Below are 20523 nucleotides of genomic sequence, written 5' to 3'. Positions count from 1 at the left end.
CAACATCCCTTATGACCCATTGCTGATGAAAAGGAGAAGAGTGGTGCTTGAAAGAGTAACTAAATTCTTCAGTCCAATACTGCAGATTATTTTGAGCCTGAGATGCATAAAGTAGAGCAGAAGTAATCTAATACAGACAAGATTTTAAAATGAAAAATTTCCTCCCAGTGGTGTCTCTGTATAATGTTTTACAAAGTTAGCATTAAGATATGGGAGAACATGCCAGTGTAGCAGAATTTTAGGGCAGTTTGTCAACTCCAGACACAAAGCAAAATCAAACATATGTGTATGTTCTTATTTTTGTCCTTGGACCTGCTCTGTCATCATCTCCTCCATGGTTCATCTCCTCCCTCTGTAAGCAATATACAAATTTAGAAAATGCTTTTTGGATCAAATATTTCAAAACAGCAGAACTTTAAAGGTTTCTGTCAAAATTTGGGTTTTCAGATTGGACATGCTGCTTTAATTCCAGAGAGCATTATGTATATAAACACCTTGTTTCTCCATATTCAGTATTTCTAGATCTCTCTTTTGTCATTTGTTGCACTTGGAGCAACACCAGGAACTCTGGATGCCAAATAGAAGCCCAAATATAAACAGTATTATTGATAAAAGATTCAAATAGATTTTACTGGACTGGGTAAGCAAAGCAGAGAATTTCTGTAATTTTAGCCAACAGCTCCTGTTTGTGCAACCATCTTGTTTTAGAAGCGTTTCGCCACCAGCAAAAGGTTTTTTTGGCTGATTGTAATGGGCATGTGGAAGGGCGTGCAATCCTATGCAGTTAATGCTTTCTGAGAATATTAGCAACTGTAACAACTTTTTAAAAATTGAAAGGAACGAGAAAGAAAGCTATCATAGTAATGTAGTTTTAAAACCAGTGTATTTCTCTAAAAGAAAGGCTAAAAAGTGGGAAAGAAGTCATTTCAACTTGGAGCACAGACATTAAACATTTTTTTTTTGCAAGAGTCATAATTCACATTTGGCTTATGGCCAAAGCAGTGAACTTTATCACCCAGTCTTGGCATGTGCAGATAGATGGTCCCTTCTGTCTCTTTTGCCAGTTATTGCTCATGTTGCCAGGAAATCTTAATCATGCTGCTTGGAAGTGGCTGCTGGCCCATCCTGCTGCCAGGCTATTCTGCTGTATGAGGAGTCTGACTTAGCTTCAGCAAATGGACTCTTCACTCTATCTAACATATAGGAAAAAAAGGTCACTGTGCTAAGGCCACCCAAGGGGACCATATGGTGTTAGGAGTTACATCACCACTGTTGCACTGCTGTTGATGCAACCCTATTAATAACCCTGAAGCTTCACATGGACGTGGCATAACTAGGTTTTCTAAAAGGAAATGTGTAATATAAACCTAGAGTGAACCACAAAATAAGAAGAAAAGAAAAATGTTCTCTTTAATAATGAGTCATAGAATTGTTTGTGTTGGAAGGAAGCTTAAAGATCATCTAGTTCCAACCCTCCTGCCATGGTCAGGGATGGCCCTCATAGGTCAGGGTGCTCAGGGGCCTGCCCATCCAACCTGGTCTTGAACTCTTGCAGGGATGGGGCATCCTCAACTAGGCAACCTCTTCCAGTGCATCACCACCCTCTGAGTAAAGAATTTATTCCCACTATCTAATGTAAAATTACCCCCTTTCCGTTAAAAACCACTGCCCCTTGTCCTGTCACTATCTGCCCATATAAAAAGTCCCTCTCCCTCCATTTTATAAGCTCTTTTAAGGGCTTATACTGGAAGGCTGCAATGAGGTCTCCCTGGAGCCTTCTCCAGGCTAAACAACCCCAACTCTCTCAGCCTGTCTTCATAGGAGAGGTGATCCAGCCCTCTGATCATCTTTGTGGCCTCCTCTGGACCCACTCTAACAGGTCCACATCTTCCCTGTGCTGAGGATCCCAGAGCTTGATGCAGTTATGTTTTTATTGATACTTATTTTGCATTAAAACTGTGTATATGTATTTAAAACTAACTGTAGCCTTCTCTAGTTTGAGAGGAAAAGGAAGACAATCAGTTAAGCAGTTAGATTGCAGTGCCACATTACCAAGAACAGGTCTGTATGTTCAAGTTTCTCTAGTGTCATATGTCAGCACTATTGAGACAGCAATAGTCAGAAGAATGTAATGCTCAAGTCAAATGAATTGAAATCCACTGGTGAATTTAAGCTCCTCATTAAGATGTTCAGTCACTTGTTTTAGCAGAAATATTGAAAGTTGTTTCATGCATGGATAGCTCCTTTGTCAGTCAGGTTCCTGTTATTGTCTCTTCTCATGGGAAAAGCAGAGGGCCTTCTGTTAGTTAAACTATGGTTATATTTTGGACCTTGTAGTGAAAAATTATGTCTGAAATTATGTTCCTAGATTTTTCCAGGTGACAAAAGGAAAAATAACTGGTCGAGATTATAAAAATTTTTGTAGCATTCTGAGACTCATGAGAGCAATGCAAATCTTAAACACAGCCAGTCAGAAAATGGCAGCAAATTTGCAGAACTTTTCCTGATAATATCATAACATAGATCATTAGTGTAACTGGTATCTGAACTTTCAAATTCCAGGACTTCTTGGACCATTATTTTGGTACGTTGTAAAATTTAGCTCCTGCATCCTTGTTTAAGTGATCTAACTAGAAGTGATGTGAATTTAAACTTCCGAGGTGGTCAATAAGTCCATTGAAGTAAATAAGAAATATTAATGATTTTTAGACTTGTTTCTATGGGCTAACTTTAGTTCTCTATCTCTACAGTTTAAATGGATATAGAATCTTCTGTGCTTTTCTGTGTTTCTCATAGGTTTTCAGCTTCAGGTAGAAATTATTATTTTGGTAGCTTTTTGATCTGATAGGGTCTACTCCACACATTGCATTTGGTTGAGAAATTTTATATAGACTTTTAAATATATATTTATATATATATATATATATGTGTGTGTGTGTGTGCTATACCAAACGTTTATTTTATCTGTAATACACTTGGGGAATAAAGAAAACATAACAGCTATTCAGATTTCTGCATAATCCACTCCTATGGCCTATGTATAATATTAAGGTGATGACAGCACTGTAATACATAAAACACGGCAGAATTGGATGACAACTAAGGTGTTACCTTCTCTTTTGGGCAAAAAAGTGCAGCTCAGCTGCCAGCTGTGAGACTGTCAGGTAAGAAGTGCTAGCTCAACAGCATGCATTTTCATGTCAACTACTGTATAGCTGTGCTCTGCACAAGGAAGTGGAATAATGGAAAATATTCCCACCTAGTTTTATGTTTACAGGAGAAGAATAAAAACAAAACAAATAAGAGCTTGTGTTGAAATATTTTTCACATGCTTGTAGAAAGAATCATCTTGGCTCAACTTCAGGGATGTTATTTTTAGGAGCTTATTTCTTATTCTGGGATGCTACTTTTAGATAATGAACCTTTGCCAAAAATGCCAAACTTCTTTCCTGCTGTACAAATGTACAAGAAAACCATGGCATTTCAGAAACCCTCTGTGGTTTTTAAGAATAACCCTGTGTGTGTTTTAAATTTAGTGTTGTCTTTGCTTGGTAATGCACTCCATCTTATTCTACATAATTAAATGTAAAATAAGAACCTACAGTATACATTTTTGTACATAACTTGATCAAAAATACTTACACTTATCTAAAGTTTACCTGATGCAACCTAATTCCTATAAGTTCTGATTTTGTAACGTGATTTCTTTTACTGTGTCGGTGGATACAATGATCCAGAAAAAAAATTGAAGCAGCTGTTTATTTTCTGGGTACAAATGAATGAGTAGGACCTTTACACAGTGATTGTTCTTTTAGAGAATGGCTCTCTCATACATAATTGTGTGTGCTAGAATTATGTACCAGATACTCATCCCTGAGGAGGCTTTGCAGTTCCTGATAGTTGTGCTGTTCTGTGCTGCAGTTCCTGCTAAAGCAAGAACAAACGAGATCCAAGGTAGAAGTATATCCAGGTAAAATAGGTACAATGCTCACTGAAAGCTGTCTCCACTTGACAGCATTACAAGGCCTCTTATACAGAGCTAAAAGCTTTGCTCCCTTCCTTAGTGTGAGATAATGCCTTACTGTCTTTTGCATCTGCCATTGTGGCAAATGAATCTGCCTTACTGAGAAGTGAAATGAGGAAAAGGACTCCCTGAGGTTGCCAGGTGCAGCCAACACGCACAGAACAAGCAGAGCTTTGCTGACAAGTCAAATGGTTACAGAAATAAGTCAAGCTTTCAAGAACTGGAAATTATGTTATCTTCTGGCCAAGGTTGGTGTGGCTGAGGTTGGATTGGAGAAGGATAACAAGGAATACACATTAATGCAAATGGACAGTTGGAATTAGAATTACACTGATTTAAAACTGACAAGAGATGAAGGTCTGAGTTCAGCATAATGGAATACCAGGGTCTTTAGCCTTGTAACTACCCCCTGTAGCAGATCTAGTTAGGCTGTGAGTAGCCTCTGGAAGAAAATAAAGTAGATATTTTTTTATTTTTAGAAATAAACCTTCTCTGCTTTTTGAATCAGTCTCTTGCCTCAACATACTATGAGCAGGGCATATCTGCTAGTGCAAATATGACATGTGACCTGTTGTTTGTGGCCTGCAATTGAGGTTTTAAACTGCACACGCAATGAGCAAACAAGTGAAGTCCATGATACAGGAGTCCTAGGTCATGAGGGGAAAGGGGGATGGAGAGAGTGAAGTGACTGACCTTGCTATAAATGGTGCCACAGGTCGTGGGGGTAGGAGAACATGAGCTGCATGAGGCAGGACCTGTGACTGTGAAAGAACGGGGGGACAGTGGCTTCCTCTCTCTGCTTTGTGTATCTATGGGGAACTAAACTTTGACCACACAGTTGAATCTGAATAGATCCAAGCAAAGATGATGTGAGAAGCCTCAAACTAAAGTTAGTGCTCTGATTTTAGGTTCTCTCAAAAATACAGAATTGGTCAAGATTTCTAAATAGCTTTTTAAGGTTCAGTGACTGTGAAGGATGTACAGGTTTTGTCTGGTAAACCAGGACAAGTTATGGCATTAATTGAAATTTCTCATAGTGTTTTAATTCAAGGTTTTTATATTGTTCAAAGTTAAACCCAAGGGGAAATTTAATGTGCAGAATCAAAGAAAGGTGGTCGTGCCTCCTGTAGATTGAAATCATTATGCTTATATAAAGCATTTTTATAGGACATGGTTTCTAAAACTGTTAATATAAATTAACATAAATACAAAACACAGCTGCTGTAAGGGGCCATACTTCCATGAATGTGCATATCTTGCTTTATTTCCAGCCAAGGAGAAAATGACATTTATCCCCTTCAGACTTAGAGTATTAAAAATGCAATTAGAGAAGAAAAACTAATGCTTGCTTTGTATACATCAATAATGAAGTCAAACACGGAATTGTCTTTGTCGCAACTGAGAGGTTTTAAGAAATGCAGTTGTTTGATGCCGTCTTACTCAGCAGTCACACAGATACTGACATAATGTGCAGTGTCACAAATGCATAGGAAACTGTTTTAAAACCATGCCAATGATAAAGATCCTTCACAGTACTGCTTGACAAAATATACTGCAGATGTATCTCTTTCACTCAAAGATATTCTTCCACTTGAGATGAAAGGCAGTCTGCATTAGGCAACTCAGAAAATGAAAGCTTAAACACTGTCAGATAGCTGGAAATTTTGATTTATAGTAGGAGACTGAATCTCTCACAGAATACTTCCAGCCCAAGAAGATTATAACTTTATCAATTCAGTGAGTATTTTCAAATTAATACATTTTAAAATTAGCCTCATCAGAAGTTTCGTTAAAGCTCAGATTACCTTACTTTTGTAGTCTCAACAGGTAGGGATTTCCACTGGGAAATATTTGTGGTAATTATGAACAACTACATTTTCCAACAGACAGGTATAAATGCCATATTTTAAGGAACATAGCACCCAAACCCAACATGCTGATGACCAGACAGTCAATACTACTGAATTTTGATAGCATAAACATTTTTTAAAGTTCATGATCAGTATTTATATTTGATAGTATATTACCTTGTTTCTTTCCTTCATATGTATTTGCTGAGATGATGATACAAGAAAGCAATAAAAATGAAAGACGTTGCAAACTTTTCATTTTTTCTTTCTTTGAGAGTTCTGCTGAAGTCTGCCAAGAGATGGGAACAGGAAAGAATTAGCAATGATTTGCAAAAAATTCTTTGCCCGTTAATCATTAACTTTGATTTCTTCTGTCCCCTGCTCCGGTTTTTCCTTTTATGGAAGTGAAATTGGAATTTGCCTGTTTCCAAACTCTTCATTGTTTTTTGCCACTTGTGGCAGAAATAATTTGGAGCTGGATCCTCCTATCTTGCTCAACAATGCTCAGCTCTGAACACAGACTTGAAGGCATTTTTTCTCTGAAATGCTGCTAAAGGCCAGGGTAACCAGCTTGAATTCAGCTGGTCAATAGCTCGGTCTGAGCTCATTGCAAAGTAAGGGCCAGAGCTGAAGGTTATTCTAAATATTTCATTAACATAGACAAATCCCAGCAAGGCAATCATAAAAATTTTATGTATATTAAACGCTTTTCTTACTTCAGTGGTTCAATCTGTACCAGATTTTGGATAATCATAAAGTCTTTCGGATTAAGTGAATAATTTTTAACACATAGGACATTTACTAATACAGCACAATTAACCAACATCTCTCTCCACTTCCAGTAAAAGAATCATAAGAAAGTGTAGGTAGTAAATGTAGGAGTCATTTCAGTGGAAAGGTTTCTACTAAATTGGTATGGTTTATACTGGAAATCAGAGCAGGATTTTAATTACAGCACCATGTGTACATGCAACAGCAAGTAGGTACATATTGCAAAGCGTGAGAAGATAAAAAGTACTCTAGGATAGGCAGCAAGGATTACACCCAGCTGGATCTCCCACATGAGCAGGACACGATGCTGGCCTCTGTACCATGGTAGCATCAGTCTGCAGCATCATGGTTTTGCCCCATCAGTAGTGGTGTTGAGACATGCTCTAGCTCATTTTAAAGGAACAAAGTGCCAACTAGGATGTAGCCATGGCAGCACAGGTCTTAGCATGGCTGCAAATCCACCTGCATTCCCACAAGTCACTGGATTGCCAGTTTATGTGGGTTGACGCTGCAAACCTCCATGGCTACCTGTACACCTGAGCTAGTGTATGATCAGCCAGATAGGTATACTATACCTCACTTATATGCTTTGACACCATTGTGGAATTTTCCTTAGAAACAGGTCTCTGGCACAGGAAACTTTCTCCCATGTTCTGAATCATTAAGAAGCCTTCATGAACAAGAACGAGTAATAGCGTAAATTCTTTCCTAAACTTAGTTTATCTTGGATTTGCTATTAGTAATAGCAAATGGAGAAAATTTTTTAAGAGCTCGAGGTCTGTGGCAAATTAAATTACTGAAACAGAGCTTGTAAACTTGAAAAAGTATATTTTGAGTATTCAGTGAACCCCAGATTCTTTATGAAGCCTCCTAGTTAGTAAATCTAGAATACGTGAAATGATAGCCATACCATCCCAGCCTGAGGAATTTTTCATTCTTCTGTTGTGTTTATAATCAAGAACTATTTTAAACTGTCCCAGATAAAAGAGTTTTCTCTTTTTTAAAGACTAAGTCTCATATGACCAATATGCTATAGCAAGACTGGTACGTTAGAAAAGAAAAAACGTATTTTCAGCAGGGAAATTCTGCTGTCTTGCTTGATCCATTGTTTAGGCATGTGAGAGCATGTTTTGTGGAGTGGGGTCCATAATGCTGGATGCTGCATGAAGGTGGGAGAAAAGTGCAGATCATCACTTTCTTTGCTTACTCATTCCAAGTAGCTGTGAGTCTAGGATACAGCAGACAGCTGGAAAACCCTCAAGCAATCTCTAAGGTCATACCAGTCACCACAGCTGGCAGTGATCTTGGCACACTAACATCTGAAGCACTGTCAAGACTGATTGATTAGTGTGTGTCTGTAAGTATATTGAAAAAGAGGAAATACAGAAAATGAGGTGATTGGATCAAAATTACTCTTGATAAATGACAAATACTGTTCACAGCAGTATTTTCAGTGAGCAAGAAAAGGAGAAAGAAGATGGCCAAGAATTTAGGCTTTGATGCTGGACAGGAAATGCTGTGTTTTAGTGAAGTTAACACTGGTGGAAATTACTCATGTTATTTAGCACAGCCTTGCAGTGAACTTAGAATAATGTTGGCTGAACATTATGTGAAGATGACAGATCTGACTGACAGGTTGAATGGTGACACTAGCCACAGTAATCAAGAAAGTAGAGAGCATTTAGAGGAGAAAGATTGCAAGCTCCACTTTCTGCAGACAAGAAGTGTTCTGGAACAAGGTGGTAGATCTGTCAGGGACAGAACTGGCTGTTGGATCTTTGCAAAGAGATTGCCTGAAAATCAGTGTTTAGATTTACTTCTCACTATGGAACCCATGTAGGAACCAGGATGACATTACGAGCATCTTACGAAGGATTGCTTAAAGTGGTAAGAGGGAAACTGGGAAAAAAGGTGGAGGAACCTGCCTTCCTTTGGCAGGTGATACTTCATTTGACAATTCTGTGTCAGTTATTGCTGATATTTATTTATCTTTCCAGTGTTTACAGAATATCAGCACTAATGGTGAGAGCAGTAAGCAGAGTTGTGGGAATAATTGTACAGCATTTGAATGAGAGATTTTACAGTGCATGTTGAGGATGAGTTTATGTAGCACAAAATTGCCTGCTATGGCACATTAGTCTGCAGACAGCAGATGTGATTGTGTTCCAGAGGAAGGAGCTGCTCCCAATGGCCTCTGCAGCATTGTCACACAATGTGTTTTCAGAGTGTGGCTTTGGGTTTTCTTTTCTTCTCAATTTGATTTACATGAGTAATTCCAATTACCTTTATTATCTGCTGATAAAGAAAAGAATGGGTCTTCTGCAAATGTAATGATCATTAGAGGTAGGAAACTCCTGGTAAATAATTTTCCTGTGAATCCAAATATTGAAATTAATTGAAATTACAATCTTTGCCATTTTCAACATGTTTATCTGGTCACTTGATAACTACTTTGCTTGATCTGCTCTCTCTTAGATGGGTTAATTGCTGTTTTTATTGTTATTGCATATCTAATATTCTATGAATATATAACCTAAATTATTTTAAGAATTACTTACCCTGATGCAAAAAGCGTAACAAGAAAGTATCTTTGGCACATTATGAGAAGAGAAAAAGTGGAGCCAGGTATTTACCAGAAGCGACTGTGCAATAGCTACTCAGAGTTACTGGCAGCATGTTGCATCACTTACTAAAATGGCTTTTTTGGAATCTGCATGAGGTGTAGTGAGTGGGAGCTGTAATATTCTGGGTGAAAATCATTGTGGAAAAAAGAGAATCCTCTGGAAAAACAAGGGTGCTCTGGGTCTTCATGTTATTCCACTGGTTGATCAAAATAATGGTGCCTGAGTGAAGCTCAATACCCCTGAGACACTCCCAGTGTTCTGCCAGAGCCATATGAACTGTAAGGCTGCTCTGCTGCAGTCCTGCACCACTGGCAGTGACAAAATGTACAACACAGATACTAGAAAATCAGGGAACAGACATCTCAGGGACTGTAAAGAAGGCTGGGAGGCTGATGTAGGAAAATAACACTTGGAATATGCAAGCTGCACTGTGTCCTGATGTTGCTTTCAAGAGTGAGTCGATTTATTCTTTAGAATTGCATATGCTTGTTACTCATGCTCTGGGTAAGGAAAGTGGATAATTTGGCATTTGCAAAAATCTTGATTCTTAAAAAATGTCTGAAATTAAGTTGTTCAAATTTAAGGTTTAAATATGGTTATGGTTAAATATGTTAATATTAAAATTTAAAGGATCCATTGTAAAAAAAAGGTTTTCTGTAGATATGATCTCTCTTTTCCATAACACCCAGCATTTGCAATTTCTTCATTTTCCGCATTGAAATCACTCATACCTACTCTAGTGATCTGGATTCTAAATTTAGAAATAGATATTCCAAACTGCTCTCTGTGAAACAGACAGAGTACATGTTTTGTATTGCATGGAGGCTACTGCTTTGCCAACTTTACATGAAATAGAATCTTCTCTTAAACACACAGTGGCCACCCCAAGTTTGTAGCTTATGTCAATGTGTTTGTATCTAGTTTGCATATACAGTAAGGGGGCTTGATAACCTTCTCTCTTCTGCTGAGCTGCTGCTTGTACAACATATACCCAGGAGGTAGACTCTCAATCAAAATCCCCATCTGCTTCTTGGCTAATGTTCCAGTTACAGCTAGACCTCTTGCACATACTCACATCTAAAATAAGATTGATGGTTTCACTATTGGGAAGCAGCATGTAACTAATGATGCATTGTACCATGCAAGTTTTTGTTTGAATATGTCTTTGTAATCAAGTTAAAGAAAGGAACACAGAGAGAAATTTGTCAGGCATACAGTCCTGCTTTTTTTCCTGAAACCACACGGTTCATCAAGATGCTTTTCAATCACCTGAAGACCAGTAATATTGTAGTACAAGATGTTCTTTCAGGTTTAGAAGAGATTTTATGGGCCAGAACTTCAGCTAGCATAAATTGGCTTCTGTGCAGCTCTAATGATTTTCACCAGCTGAGGATCCACCCTGTGTTCCTATAATAACCCACTAGCATCTGAAAAAAGATTCATGTGATGGTTATGCTAATATGTCTGAGGTTATAGAGCAAGAAAATTTTTATGTGGTTGAATTTTTAATGCAGTTTTTAAATCCAGTTTTTATTCTGCCTGTTTTATCTTGTCTAGGATTTTTTAATATCAAATAACTCTGAAGAGACATTTTTAGATGGACTTTTGTGTGTAGATTCATGGTCTATGTCAAACACAGCAGCTGCACAAGAGTCTGAAACTTCCTTTACAGCAATAGCTATTGAGTCATCAGACTTTTCAGTATTAAATTCAAAACTAAATAATTGATCAGCAAACTTTGTTTTCTGATGTGAAAGAAAACCACTAATTTGCATGAGAATAGTGTTGTGAAATAGGAATTTCTCCTGCATTTCATACTCTGTAGCTCCTGATAAGGTAGTCTACTTCCATGACTCATCACCGAGAATATTATCTGACTTTCCTTGGAAGCACTTTTGGGACTAGGAATGGCATTCTTGCAATTTCAAGTTTTCCCACAAGTTTACCAGATTTTGTATATTTGTGCCTTTTAATAACTTTTGAAATGTGCTGCACTGAGTAATTCTTACTATAAACATCTGTAAACAAAGAAGAGAACCCAAATACGAATGCCAAGCATAAATGTAGTTGTAAAGTAAGTAGGTCATCTGCTTCTACTTCAAACTTTTTAAAAAGGCATTTTTAATGTGTTTAATTCAATACTTGTTTGAGGAGTGCTTTTTCTAACAATGCATTATGTGTTTAATTGCCTTAGAAGAATGCTGTTTCTTGGCTTCTGGGTCTGTCTTTCTCACATGTACACTGTGTTCACATGGGTTATGTCTCTGAAAGCTTGACAAATCAGAAAAGCATGGAATTGATGAACCAAATAATAGGGAAGAACAAATCCCAATACATCTGGACTGCCCATGCCCTTCCATTATGTGTAGAATATCGGATGTTTGTATATTACCCCTGCCTTAAAACAGGTGAGGAGCTGGCCTACTCCCTGCCTGCCATTACAATTAGTTCTGTTCTTCAGCAGACAGGATTAAACTTCTGCATGATTATGCACTACTGGAAAGGGTAGTGAAGCTGCAGACCTTTTACCCACCTGCATTCTGTCTTATTTTGGATATTTGCTATTGTCAGTGTCCTGTTTCAGGGACGACCCTGTAAAAGTTTGCATTGCATTTATAGCTGTTAAAGCAGCTTTTACACAGAGCTGTAACATGTAGGAAACCTTCCACGAATCAGCACTGGGGTGTCAGTAGCTGTAACTGTGAAGAGCAGATGTGCTTTTGGAAACCTCGGTGTGCCTGCTGAGGGCATTTCCCTTCATTGGTCCGTGTAAGAAACAGCCAAACACGTGCAACAATGCTCATTGGAAGACTGAGATCCAGCCCAACCTCCTTCCCCCCTGAGGACTGAGCTTTATGGTTTTAAGCAAAACCAACACAAGAGCAGTGCCTTTTGAAGCTGCCTTGCTTGTTCACCTCCCTCATATCAAACAGAAGCATATCTGAAACAGATGAATACAGAGGAAAACCAAAAGTGCTCTCTCTCTTGCTTTTGAGCTACTGTACTTAGGAGGGAGAATTTGTAACAACGAATAGAAGGCAGACTTGTTTCAGATATTGATTGATGGCTCTTATGGGTAAAGAAGGCAGCAAGAACAAGACAACTAGGGCTTCTTGTAGGTAACATATTTGAGGAGGATACACATGAAAGCACTTAAACAAAAGGCAGAGAACCATGCCAAAGTAAAGAAACTTGAAAGACGCTAAACATTCAAGGGCTGATTGATGATGTCTCTTAGAACTTAACATGCTCACAGAAGCAAAACGTGGATCTCTGTGGTGCTGCTGTCATTAAAACTGAGTTTTCACGAAAAGGGAAGAGCAAACAGACAAGAAGGCCAAAGGAAGAAGAATAGGATTAATATATACAGAGTTGATGTGGGGGGAGCAGACTGTTTGAGGTGGTTAATTATCGACCCTAAATGTTTAATTTTCTCCAGGGCCTGACACAGCTCTTGCTAGTCCTACAAGAACTTAGCTACTGGGGTGGGTAGACCCTTGGAGCTGGTGTATTGTGGCAGTTCCTACATTACTACAAGATTAGAGGAGATTGTAAGAGAGAAAATTGGCTTAGTTGAGGGATGAAGAAGCCTTAAATACTTTAAGCATCAGTTAGGATAAACATGCCTTTAAAATCTCCAAAATTTCTGAAAATCTGGTCTGAAAAACTGCCTAGAAATGTTACAGAGTGGTAAAAGAATTGCTGACTTTTTTCACATAAATAGAAATGAATGTAGCCTACTAGACAGAATTGAAATAGTTGTTTCTCTGTTAGTTCTGGAACTGCAAATCTTTGATGTCTGGATAAACAATAGGATAATTGATTAAGTACATTGGTATTCCAAAATCCATAACTGTTGAAGTGATTCACAGCAACAAATCAGGCAGTATTGGGTTTGAAGAGACTGTGACCATGAGTTCAAACAATTTCTTTGTAGTGTCCTGTAAATACTGATGTTCCACAACTGAAATGGAAGAGCTACGTAACACTGCATTTAGCACAGATGTTTCCTGTTATAACAGATTAGTAAAATTTCAGTATTCAGTGGGCCTTTAACACCCACCCTCCATCTGTGGTATTCATTTTTAGCATTGTGGAATAGGCCAAAAAAGCAGGCATGTAATTAAAAAGAAACCCCATCAGGGTGTTTTCTCTAGCTCCACTTTCTTTTTTTTTCCTAGCTGTGTTCCTTCATTTGTGTGTGGAAACATTTCATGGGTGGCAACATGGATAAGACAAAGCTAGTTCTCCATCTGGGAGTCACACTTATTGCAGCCAAGTGCACTGCAAACAAGCCCTTGAGCATATGCTGCATACATAAGTGCTAATTGAGAAAGGCTGATTACGTCAGTTGTGTAAGAATAATATTCTTTGCCAAATGACCAGTTTGTGCTTGTGGCTTTTAAGTAGCTGTGGTTCACCAAAGTGCTTGAGAAGTGCCTTTACTTTGAAGAGGAAGCTAAGCAAAGGGCTGGAGGCAAGGAGTGCTGAGGGACCAGATGAGCACTGTGGGAGTAACAAAGTCAATAACTCAGAGAGCTGCCACAGATCCACTCAAATAAAATGATGGTAAAGCTCATCTTTGAGTGACTTGCTTGGGAGACAAAAGAAGAGAAGAACGCAAGCATAAAAGTGACTGTGACCATAACATGCATTGCAAACACATTCAAAATTTACTGTGTAAACCAACTTCTCAAGTTTCTTTAATGCACGTTTGTTCCAGGCTGAATGTTCCAAAACCTTAACATATGGTGTGTTATTTGTTGAACAACCTGGAGGGCAGAGCATAGGTGTCAGTCTTGTGAATTTTCAAGTTAACTCATAGATTTGTGGTGATTGGGGAATAGGTAAGGAGTCTAAAATGCATTTACTATGGAGAAGAGCAGTGCCGTTGCAAGGGCCTCATCCATGAGATGCAAACCTTGCTAAGTCCACACTGGCTGTGGCACATGGACCTGTACCTCTTTATCTGTGTGTGTTCCTTCACTCTACACTGGCATGAAATCCAGGGCAGCCACCACTGGCCTGCAGTGCCCTCACACCACCCTTACACCACCCTTAGGAAGAGCACAGAGGCAGGCAGCTGGCCTTTCCATGGAGATTTAATAGTTCTCTGTCCTACTCTGTATTCCTTGCTTTTTTGTGTTCTAATTATAGCTTCAAAATTGTTATTAATTTCTTTTTAATTTCCAAATTTCATTTGGCATCTCGTACTGAAATTTCCTACAGAGAAAGGCTTCAAACTATTGGATAGAAATCTTTTTTGTCATATTCCCTCACAGATGGTCCAATCTGCTCTGCAGTTCATGCCTGACAGCTAGTTAATCTGGCAGTGCAGGAACACACATTTCAAAATGCAGGTTCTGGTATCAGCCTCAGGCAAGCACCTCAACTCTGTTCTGCACCCTGAAATTGAGGAATTCAGTCTCTGTTCTCCTTAAAAATGTCAAGAGTTGTGTTTTCTAGATATAAGGTGTATTGTAGAAGATAACTCTGAAATTGAGATGTATCTAGAAATGTTTGTGTTGTTGCAGTACACTAACAAGGTTTTCATGCTTACACCACTGGCTTAGGGCAACTTCCTAAAGGTGACTAAGAAAAGCAAACCCTTTCATGGGAGGTCTGAATTTGTTACTCATAGACTTTCATCTCCTTGAGAAAACAGGAGAAGGAAGTCTAAAGATTGAAAAACGTTGCACTAAACAAAATGTATTCAAAACTTTGGCAAAGCATTGGATAAGTGCTTTATGCTATATATTTGTTGGGTAAAATTTTGCACTCTATCTGCCTAAACCATCTTTGTGCAAAATTTATAAAATATTACTGAATTGCATATATATGTTTCTTGTCATGGACTCTGGGAAGTCTTATAAAAAATGGAATAAGAAAGCAGAATATATTGGGGGGGTTGTGTTAGTAGCACATTACAGAAATACACTATTAAAAATATAGTAATTTCCCTTTGATACAGAAAATCCAACAAAGATGCACCTTTGCTCAGGACCATGGATCTTAGGTCAGAAACAGTTTTAGAAAGCAATTTGTAACTAAAAATTTAGGATTTTTTCCTTTATTTAACTACAGGACCATTTAAATCCTCTTAATTTTTTTAGATGAAGTTATTGTGTTTCTGGCAACAAAAAATGTGTCTTCCAGTCTGTTCCAGATTAGTGAAATTACCATGTGAAATTCTACAAAAGTTATTGCACTTTAAATACACCTGTTTTTATTAATGAAAAAGAGATAAAACTGATTGTTCTATTTGCTCTGAAATGACAGCCTGCGAATGGCAGCAAACAAATTTTTAAAAATGCTACCTCTGTTTTTGCCTGTCATTCTATATGGTATTTGTCAAGAGATAATGCAAAAATTCAAATGAGTCATTTCCTCAAACTTTAAGGCTGAGTAGTACGTTTAATATCACATTTTCCATTCCTTTTTGCTGCAGAAATAGGAAGTCAAGAAATGAGGATGAGATTATATTTTTATAGGTTGTATATAATGTAAATTCCGAAATGGGTGCAGAAATATTCCGTAATTCTTTTTAGCAAAAAAATGTCTGCTTAAAAGCTTTTACAACTGTCACTTGGGATCCCAGTGAGGTGATGATAATTTTTGTTATGAATTAATCTTAGAAAATTTTACAGTAGCAAAAATTGTGTACATTTAAAGAAATAATGCAACTTTAAGAACAGTTCTGAAATATTTCAACTAGCATAACCTAAGGGCTGACATTTATAGAAACTGCACATTCCTGATTTTAATTGTCTTCTAATTCATCTCCTTTGAAAATAATCAATTTCAAATGAAGTAGAGGTTCAGCAGGTGGTTTTTACAAGAATCACTCATTAAGAGGATGTTTAAGGTCATGCATAAACATAGACCATAGAGTCATCATACGGTCTGGGTTGGAAGGGCCCTGAAAGCCCATCTCATTCCACCCCCTGCCATGGGCAGGGACACCTTCTGCCAAATCAGGTTGCTCAGAGCCCCATCTGACCTGGCCTTGAGCACTTCCAGGGATGGGGCAGCTTCCCTGGGCACCCTGTGCCAGTGCCCAACCACCCTCATGGCAAAGCGTTTCTCTCTAATGTCTAATTTAAATCTCCCCTCTTTCAGTTTCAAGCTATTCCCCTTTGTCCTATCACTCCAGGCCCTTGTCCATGCAAAGTCCCTCTCTAGCTCTTTAGGAACCCCTTTAGGCACTGGAAGGTGCTCTAGGCTCTCCCTGAAGCCTTTTCTTCTTCAGGCTGAACAGCCCCAGCTCTCCCAGCCTGTCCTCATAGCAGAGGTGCTCCAGCCCTCTGATCATATTTGGGACCATCTTCTGGACTTGCTCCAGCAGGTCCACATCCTTGTTATGCTGGGGGCCCCAGAGCTGGGTGCAGCACTCCAGGTCTCTCACGAGAGCAGAGCAGAGAGGGAGAATCCCCTCCCTTGACCTGCTGGTCTCACTTCTTTTGGTGCAGCCCAGGATATGATTGACTTTCTGGGCTGCAAACACACATTGCTAGCTCATGTCCAGCCTCTCATCTACCAACAACCCCAAGACCTTCTCCCCAGAGCTGCTCTCACTCCTCTCTCCTCCCAGCCTGTATTTGTGCTTGGGATTGCCCCAGACCAGGTGCAGGACCTTGCACTTGGTCTTGTTGAACTTCATGAGGTTCACACAGGCCCAGCTCTCAGGCCTGTCAAGGTCCCTCTGGATGCCACTCCTTCCCTCCATTTTTTTCTATTTAGACTTAGGCAGGTTGGCTAAGTCAAAGAACTGGTGTATTTTCCAGTTTATTTTTGCTTTAGCTATAGGTTCTTGATATTCTTTTTCCCTTTCTCAAGGCTTTATTTCATACACCTGTTCCCTTTGAGAAGAACAAAATACATAATGAAATTAAGTTCTTACTTGGAATTACAAGGTAAGTGTATAATTTTTCAGATTTCATAGCGAGGGATATCTGGGCTGTATCACTGGCAAATCACTACTGCTGTAGTCTTTAGAGAGCCATTAGTAAGGAATTATGACAGCCCAAGGAAGGCAGGTTTGGGCATACCATATTTTGCTTGTATTATATTTTTGAGCCATGTATCCCTGTATTTTGCTGACAGATTGTCAGGGAAGTGATTAGTCTGGATTACATAGTGATTATTTCATTTTACAAAACAAAACAAAAAAAGCAAAAGCAAGCAAAAGGAATTGCTTTTGGCAGAAGATGATCCCATTACTTAGAAGAAAAAATTACTTGATGTTAAATTAAATGCTTACCAAAATGAATACAACAGAATGTGACAACAAATAATAGATAATAACTAGTTAATAACTTTGAAATAAGGATTTAGACAATAATTTCTCTTCATTCAGTGCTAAATCAAAGCCATGTAAGCAATGTTGCATTGAACACTTGGCTTCATAGTCATAGCTACTGATAATGAACTACAGGGCCCAGCTACTACAGATGTGACAATAGCTGGCATTGTATAATGTTGGCAGTATCCTAATGTGTAAAGTATCCATGTGTACCATAATTTCTGGAAGAAAGTGCTTCCCTGCAAGGCTTCTTATTTTCACTGAGGCCTTTGAATAGGAGTGGTGCTGTTCCATTAAGGAAGTTGATTTGGGATTTTGCCCAGGGAAATTGGGTGCATTGAGACTAGTGGGTGCAGAGAGGGAAACACCCTAAAAACCTGACTTTTAAAGAGTTGACTGAAGCCAAGATGTAGCTGGAGAATTGTGCTGGAATGCCATAGGTGCAGCAGTGCTCCAGTGCTCATGCCTCCTGCGAAGGCAGCTCACAGCACAGCTGGTCCCTGACTGCCCCTCAGGACTGCGGAGCTCTGGTCACCTTCTTTCCAAGCAGAAGCAAAATGCCATTATGATCATCTTCTGCAACAGGCTGGTTTATGAGGAGAAAAACTTTCAGTCCCAGAAGTAAGTAAATAAAATTTCTTAAAAATGTGGGCTGCCAGAAGAGGAACTGCTACAATACATATAAACCATAAATCTATTAAAGTGCATGTGTTGCAGTGTTTAGTCTGGTACCTTCTGGGAAATAGGTTTCATTTTTCCGTTTCTTTCAAGACTTGTGCTGTTTTGACTGACAGAAGCTCAGATCTATGGAAAATGGAACATTTCAGAAGTATGTTCTTTTCCCTGGGCAGGCACTCTGGTCACCTGCAGGAATACTGATCCTCCTCCTTTGGTGATGACAAATCAGATGGCCTTTAAAAGTATTCCCAATTAATATTTTTATTACAGACCTACTGGGGAGTTGTTATGGTGTGCTTTCTAGATTACTGTGGTGTCTTTTAACTTCAACTGCTAACTTGAAACCAAAAAGCGTCCTTTGACTACAGTTCTTGGACTTTGTTCAGTCAACCTTTGAAGAAAGAGAATGTGCCTTTTGTATAAATCAGGACCAGACTCAAACACATGGGGAAATTTGCTCACTGCATTTGAAGTTAACATTTGACATAACAAAGGATATTACAAGAAACTGTGGTGAAGTTTAAAAAGATCACTACTGAGCTAAAGTTTATTGCCAGTACTGTTCTTGCAGATCAAGGCTATGCTAATGTGGTTAGGGTTACTTTAATATTTTGCAGCCTCTCATTCCCTTGGTGCATGTTTTAAGCATGCATATCACTCACTTTTATAATAAAGTAACTTGATAAAACCTGCTTTGTGTTGGTGTCCTGAGGTAAATAGTCACAGATATGTTAAGTCTCACATTGTTTGTTCCAGCTTTATTATGTTTGATGAAAAAAATATATATCTTGGTAATATCTCATAACATGCAGTACTTCCTCAGTAACTGGATTGCTGTAAGGAGGGACATTTTTTACCTGAATAGTGAAACTGTATCCTAGTTATTTCTCTGATATTCTTTGCAAGACACATAGGATGTTGACAGCATTAACAACTATTGCACAGTGTGATGGAAAACTTTGAAAAAGACTTTTGTCTTTGGGGATGGATGAGTGGAATCGTTACAGTCTTTCTGAAAGATATACTGTGCAGCTTTTTATTCTCTGTACAGGAAGAGGTGTGTGTATGTTCTAAATATAATTATGGGTCAGAGTGTAAATGTTAGGCTGTGTGAAGTCCGTGACTGAAAGCAGACCTATCAATTATGTCAGTGGGAGGTTGCTGCCAAGATCAAAAGTAGATTATAGGCCTGGCTAAGGCTGCGCTCACACAGCTTTGCTGGTGCATCAACGCTGATGTGCTGCCCTAGCAAAGAGCATGGTACTCCTGTGGATGCAGTATATTCTGGTTTGCTGTGAGTGAGAGATGCTCCCTGGAAAAGAAATGTTGTCCATATAACTGTCTCTCTGCACTCAGCTTTTCCTTATGCAAATAGCCATGTGTCAGTTTTGTCCATGTTCACGTCTGGAGCACTCACAGCTCTGATTTGTGATCAGAGAAGCCTGGCCTTCAGCAGATGAACCAAGAGGCATAAGCCAAGCCCTTGCTCATAATGAAGGGGTTGACCAATCATAAGATTCTCTGTGTAACATAGGACAGGGATAGAAACAACTATTCACCTGGGACAACCACTTGTAATTCTAGGGCATCCAAATTCCCAGTGCGTCATCAAGTTAAAATTAAAAAGGACACTTTTCTTTACAATCTTTTGTTTTGGTAAGGAAGCAGAAGAAGCAGAAAAATAAACTCTTAGAAGAAACCTAATCTGGTCTAAAACCATTAGATGGAATGTCCTTGATTTTCCTCCTAAGACAAAACTATTAGTTTTTAAAAATCAAGGCTTGTCAGTGTACAAACTATACTAAAATTACTCCAGTTTCTTCACTTTGCCCCTACTAAGTCATGAGGTTTATAACTAAGGGATTGCAATGCATCGAATGTAAAAATATTGAGACATGATGAATGCAGAATCTTTGTTACACAAAGAAGTAGAAAGTATTGATCAATAAAAATGCTTTGAGGCAAACCAATTAGAGACTCATTGACAGCAAAATGACCTGCTCATCCATCTTTCAAATGAAATTTAAAACCTAGGTCCACATTATTTGTGGCCATTTTAAACTCTTGAGCATTTTTACTGAGGTCTGAATGCTGTTAATTTTGGTGTCCTGGCCAAACTCCAAACTGAATAATTATTCTGCTTCTTTCCTAAATTACAGCAGCAGCTTCATTAGGAACAAATGCATTCATAGTTTGCTGACCTAAACTGCTCTTATATTGGTATGCACTATTAACTGTTGCTGCATTTCCAACTGAGGCTGGCTGCATTTCCAT

The 20523-nt window shown here is 38.6% G+C and overlaps 1 protein-coding gene across 1 annotated transcript in view; it reads right to left on the bottom strand.

Annotated features, from left to right (window-relative positions):
• The window catches only part of LIPC (lipase C, hepatic type), a 52161-nt gene extending 45971 nt beyond the window's left edge, over positions 1-6190 (bottom strand). The window contains exon 1 of the mRNA XM_069025878.1: positions 6052-6190. Within this exon, the coding sequence (XP_068881979.1) occupies positions 6052-6133 (82 nt within the window). The 5' untranslated portion in view covers positions 6134-6190. The remainder of the gene's footprint in view (positions 1-6051) is intronic.
• Between the last annotated feature and the right edge of the window lie 14333 nt (positions 6191-20523).

This window comes from Aphelocoma coerulescens, chromosome 10 (assembly GCF_041296385.1).
Source record: "Aphelocoma coerulescens isolate FSJ_1873_10779 chromosome 10, UR_Acoe_1.0, whole genome shotgun sequence".
Classification (NCBI taxonomy): domain Eukaryota; kingdom Metazoa; phylum Chordata; class Aves; order Passeriformes; family Corvidae; genus Aphelocoma; species Aphelocoma coerulescens.
This window is presented reverse-complemented; position numbering and strand designations above follow the sequence as displayed.